This window comes from Plasmodium cynomolgi, chromosome 12 (assembly GCF_000321355.1).
Source record: "Plasmodium cynomolgi strain B DNA, chromosome 12, whole genome shotgun sequence".
Lineage (NCBI taxonomy): Eukaryota > Apicomplexa > Aconoidasida > Haemosporida > Plasmodiidae > Plasmodium > Plasmodium cynomolgi.
The window spans coordinates 578,491-584,134 of NC_020405.1; the positions used below are offsets into that span (position 1 = coordinate 578,491).

The 5,644-nt window shown below is 41.0% G+C and overlaps 1 protein-coding gene across 1 annotated transcript; it reads right to left on the minus strand.

The window, feature by feature from the left end:
* Positions 1 to 1,358: 1,358 nt before the first annotated feature.
* On the minus strand, positions 1,359 to 3,493 carry PCYB_122240 (phosphate transporter; the record flags this gene model as incomplete). The annotated part of the gene is made up of 2 exons (XM_004223556.1): positions 1,359 to 1,444; positions 1,654 to 3,493. The coding sequence occupies 2 exons, from the start codon at positions 3,491 to 3,493 to the stop codon at positions 1,359 to 1,361; spliced, it is 1,926 nt and encodes a 641-aa protein (XP_004223604.1).
* Between the last annotated feature and the right edge of the window lie 2,151 nt (positions 3,494 to 5,644).

Genomic DNA, 5,644 nt, shown 5'->3' on the forward strand with positions numbered 1-5,644 from the left:
AAAAAAATAATAAAAAAACGCACTTTTAAAACATCCCTCTCCCCTACTCATATATGAATAAGTATGTTTAATTAGAGGTACAATTTTAAACCATGTAATGTAGAACACACTTTAGGTTCGCCAGACGCTCGTGTACATACAAAGAAGTACACACACGAGCATGCAAATGTATGTGCACATGTACGTGTGCACATTACACATAGGGCTAAAAGGTGTAATAAATAAATAAACAAATTTTTTTGAGAGTTCCTAATGAGAAGAGTTCATGAAAGAGCAGAGTGGGGATGCAATAGTGCTACCATGATGAGGAGCGTATGGAGGTTACGTATGGAAGTACGTGTGGAGGTGCGTGTGGAGGTACGTGTGGAGGTACGTGTGGAGGTGCGTGTGGAGGTGCTATGTAACAGTGATGCTTGCGGCGTGGAGACGATGCATATGGGTACACGGAACGACACGGATGAGTATGAAATGGGCGGATGTGCAAACGGGTGTACGGACGGACAACAGTGGCGGGGTACAGATTCCTGGGACGGCCAAAGCACGAGGAATGTGGTGCAGCTGCCCGGAGTGAATCGGGTGGACCCATGGCAGGCGTCTCTCTCTGCTTTCATGAATAATGTAAAAAAAGGGCAAAAAAAAAGGCAAAAAGAATGCACACATATATAAATATACACACACACATATATATATATATATGTACATTATATTTATACCTAAAAGACATTAACGAAATAAACGACACAAACACACACACAATAGGTACGTGGCCAAACGTACGCACAGGCGGCAGATATACGCTTGCCGCTATGCCCGTACGACGAGCACATACATTTGACGTTAATTAAAATGGAGTGCGGATTTAAAAAAGCAACATGACGTGGGGCGGGGAAATTAGAAATAAAAAAAAAGGGAAAGGCCTATTTTTAATTCAAAATGGGTTAACAAAAAAAAAAGGTGATGATAAAGAGAAGCGGGAAGAGGCGGGTTCCATTTTTATATACACATATAAATATACGCATGTATGAAAAAGAGAAACCTGTGTGTGTGTGTATGTGTGTGTGCACGCAGTGGGTATACAGGTATATATATACAATGGTATAAATTATCATCGCGGGATAAAAGGGGGAGATAAATGGGGGGGGTAAAGGAGAAGTAAAAGGGGGGTAAAAAGGGAGGTAAAAGAAAGGTAGTAAATAGGAACATAAATAAGGGGGTAAATTCGACGGATAAACTCGAAAGATAAACTCGAAAGATAAAATCGCACGTAAACCAACACGAAAAAGTCGTACACACGGAGTTGTTCGATGTATTCATACAGGAAGTGTGCGCTTCTTAAAAAAAAAAAAGGGGAAGCCCGGCTATGCGGGAACTACTACTACCGGCGCCTTTGTAAAGTACGACGGACTGTAGGCTGCAAAGGAGAATATCGCTGCGGTTACGGTGGCTACGGGAGGAAAACAAAAAAAAAAAATGAATAAATATGAGAACAAATAAAGTTAACGTTAAAAATGGAATGTCAATATGACGCGTCAAATATCGCTCCAATTAACGCTCCAGTTAACGCTCCAATTAGCGCTCCAGTTAACGCTCCGAATATCGCCCCAATTAACGCTCCAGTTAACGCCCCGAATATCGCCCTCCGAGGTGGCTCACCCGAAAAAGACACCGTGATGATCCAGGAAAGAAAAATTGTCCTAAAGAGCTTCAAGTTCACGCAGGAGGTGTTCAAAAACGATAAGAAGCAAAACAAGCCCTTCTTCTTTACAGGCATATTGGCATTCTTATCCACTTGGGACTTTTCCTTGCCCAGTAGCTTCATCCCCTGGTTGTTGGTTCCACCGGTGGTGTCATTTTCCTCCGATATTTTTGCCTCTACGAGACCTAGACCAATCACACTAGACACTGCACAATGGGTGGAACTAAGCGGTATTCCACAGATACTAAAAAATAGGACCACCAACCCGGAAATTAGCTCAATGGTAAAACCCCTCGAAGGAGTAATTTTAATTAACTTCATTCCCACAGTCTTGATGACTCGATAACCTAGCACGGACAGACCCAGGGACATGGACAGACCTCCAAACAACAGAATGTACCACTGCACTTTTAGCTTCCCCCTAATGCCATTATTGTATGTGTTAAAAACTGCAGCAAAGGGACCTATAGCATTAGCCGTGTCATTTGCACTCTGAGCCACCACCCCTAAAATGGCACTAATGATTTGAAGAGACGAAAAAACGATCTCTGTCTGCGAATCAAATTTCTCGATCACCGTTTGGGCTATATTACTATTGGCACTGTCGTTTCCACTGTTAATGCTGCTACTAGCCCTCCCTAAGTTTCCACTTTTTTTTTTCTCCAAAATTTCACTCTTCTCGTCTATATTTTTCATATTAATAGCCATTTGATAGTTCTGTTCACCTTGATTTTTTCTCTTTTCACAGTGTAATCCAGAACCACCAGAGTTTTCCCCCCCAACGGAAGATACTGCTGTTGCTGTTGCTCCGCTACCTCCTTGCTGCTGTGCTGCTCCGCTAACTCCCTTCGGTTGCGTAACTTGGGTCTCATTCGAAGCAACCGAATTCAGGCTACTATTGTTGACGTTACAAATAGTGTTGTTGTTCGCGTCTTTGCCATTTTTCTCCAAATCATTTATCATGTCATCTCCAAATAAATGTTTCCTAAAACTAAAGCTTTTTAATCTCTTATTATATACTACGTAGATAATGACAGATCCAATGCATGTGAGGATGCTGGAAAGGAGCAGACAAACTATCGTGGAGTAGAAAGTATTGGCTGCACTCCAATCTTGAATATAACATGGTGATGCAATGACGATCTGTTTGTCCTTTTTCATCCTACACTCCAAATTTAACACTATTGGGTTTTGAAACACTAAAAAGACACTAAACGGTAGGGTAATCAGAAAAATGAGGAACCAATACGATTTTTTAATTATTTGAAAAGAATTTCTCCTCCTCAGTATTAAATGCCGTAGTAGGGTAAAGGCTATGGCTGAACAACTTCCTGCCAAAATAGGTGCTGCAAACCATGATATCACTATGCTGTGTATTTTTTCCCATTTAATCGACTTAGTGTGTCCTGCTGCCAATCCAAAGCCTAACAATGCTCCTATTATACTGTGTGTTGTCGACACAGGTAACCCTAAACATGTTGCTATAGCTAGCCACATGGTTGCACCCATAAGGGCGCAAAACATACCCAACATCAGAAATTCGGGTGCATCGTAAAAAGCTTCAAAATTTATTATTTTTGATCGTATAGAGTCTGTGACTGTTCCACCAAGTAAGGAAGCTCCTAATGCCTCAAAAAAGAAGGCAATTATCAAAGCTTTCTTAATGGATAATGCTTTGGATCCAATGGAGGTGCTAAATGTGTTCGCTATATCATTTGCTCCTGTCACAAATGCCATAAAAAAACATGCTACACCACTCGCGATGACCAACCATAACATGTCAGGAGTTGTTACCATTTGATTTTGTGAACTTTTTTGCTTTTTTATTACCTACTCTGGGGGAAAAGAGGGGGGGGGAAGAGGCGCGAAAATGTAGCGAGCGGTGGGGGAAATGAAGCAATAGAAGCGTGGTGACTTGGGGGAAGCCCGAAGCCACAGAAGCCTGGCAATCCCCTTCTGAACATTCTTTGTTATTTTCTCAAAGCAGAGGCAGAACTGCTACGAATCTCGCCGCTCCTTTTTTTGCCCTCTTCAAACTTACATAAAGTAACAAAAGGGGGTTGTTGGTATGCGGAAATTTCCACGCGCCGTATGCAAGTGAACACTACGCGTGAGTATCTCCAACTGAGCACCTCCACGTGGTGGCTTAGCCGCCGTGCGCGTCTGTATATCTGCGTCGCCTTAGTTTGTGCTGCTCCGCGGTGCGTTAAATTGATCTACTCGGATTAGTTCGGATTTGTTCAGTCGTTCGAGTCAACTTCGGCAAAATGCTCACCTGCCTGCTTTGAACCAAATTTAATCGTGCTCAATTTGTGTGGGTTAAACTTTGGGCCTCACTAAATGGAAGATACTTGCGCGCGTGTGTGTAGGGGCTTCTAATTGCAAATCAGCCTATGTGTTGGATTTAAATATATTTTTTGTTTTAATTTATTCGGTTTGTTTCTTCCCGCGTTGTGCTTAGTCTTTGGGCTCAATGTTCAACGTCTGCAAAAAAAAAGGGGGCAACACATGTGGAGGCGGATTACAGCGAGGGAGTGGGGCAAACGGGGGGTTCATGCCGACAAACAGATGGAGCACGTCACACTGAGCACAATGAGCACAATGAGCACACTGAGCACACTGAGCACAATGAGTACAATGAGCACACTTCGCAACGGCGCGATCGGTCAATATGGCAATACGCACATGATGGGCGCGCATTGGAGTGAACTCTCCGCGTGCGCAGATGTATATACAAATGATACCCACGCACCACGCACTCAAAAAGTGATCATGCCACTTGTACGCAACTATGTCGACAAAGGGGGGATGTTGAAAAGCAACGCAGGCATTACACACGTCAATTATGCAACTCGTTCTATCAGAACGAGTGACTACGCAAGGTGAAAAAAAAATAAATATATTCTTAAAATCGACGCGGCAAAGATAAGGAAAATGTGTGCATGGATAAAATGTGTTCAATTTTTTGCATAAAAAAAAATACAGTTGTATGAGTACATGTGCTAGCCAAATGGTGCTACAAATTTGGAAAAAAAAAAAAAAAAAATCGCAGCATGGATACTTTGGATAAATACGCATTTTCCCCCGTTTTCACGAGTTAAAAAGTGGTTTGCGGGGATGGTGGTTAAACACATATATGTCGTTAATAACCGCTGCAAGTAATTTGATGCTTCCGCGGGAATACTCTCCACACGCATATGTACACAACTGCACGAATGCAAATGTATGTGCTGATCGGGGGTATCTACGCGATGTCGTGTCGCGCGTGGAATGTGGACATGGCACACATACATAGGTGACGCGTGCGAGTTGGGCAAACGCAACAAATGGCGCAATTGGCACAACTCTTTTTTGCCGCTTTCCCTTTGTTCCTTTTTCACTTACTTAATTGGCCAAAAAGTTTCTTTTCTTTTTTTATTTTTTTTCCGTGATTGAAAATACGGAAGATATTTGTAAAAAAAATATCTCAGCAAAGTAATACGTACATTTATATATATATGTACATAAACATGCGTGTACTTTTTTTTTTTATGTATAAATGGTATAATATGAATATATGACTAATTCGTGTACATTTTGGCTTGTAACTTTCTTAAACTTGCTTAAATTGCTTAAGCTTGCTTAAATTGCTTAAATTGCTTAAACTGCTTAAACTGCTTAAACTGCTTAAACTGCTTAAACTGCTTAAACTGCTTAAATTGTGCAAACTTACTTAAAAATCTTTAAAAACGCGTACATCGTTAGTTTTACATATCAACTTTTCGTACATAAATAAGGAGTTTTTTTTCTGTTGGTGAATTTTGCTTTTTGTGTTTTTTTGCGCTTTTATGTAATGTGCTAATAAATATATGTATATAAATATTGTATAAATAAAAATAATGCTCTTCCGTTTGTTCAATTTTTTTGGCGCCTTTTTTTGGTGATTATGGCGAAGTTGTTTAATTTGTT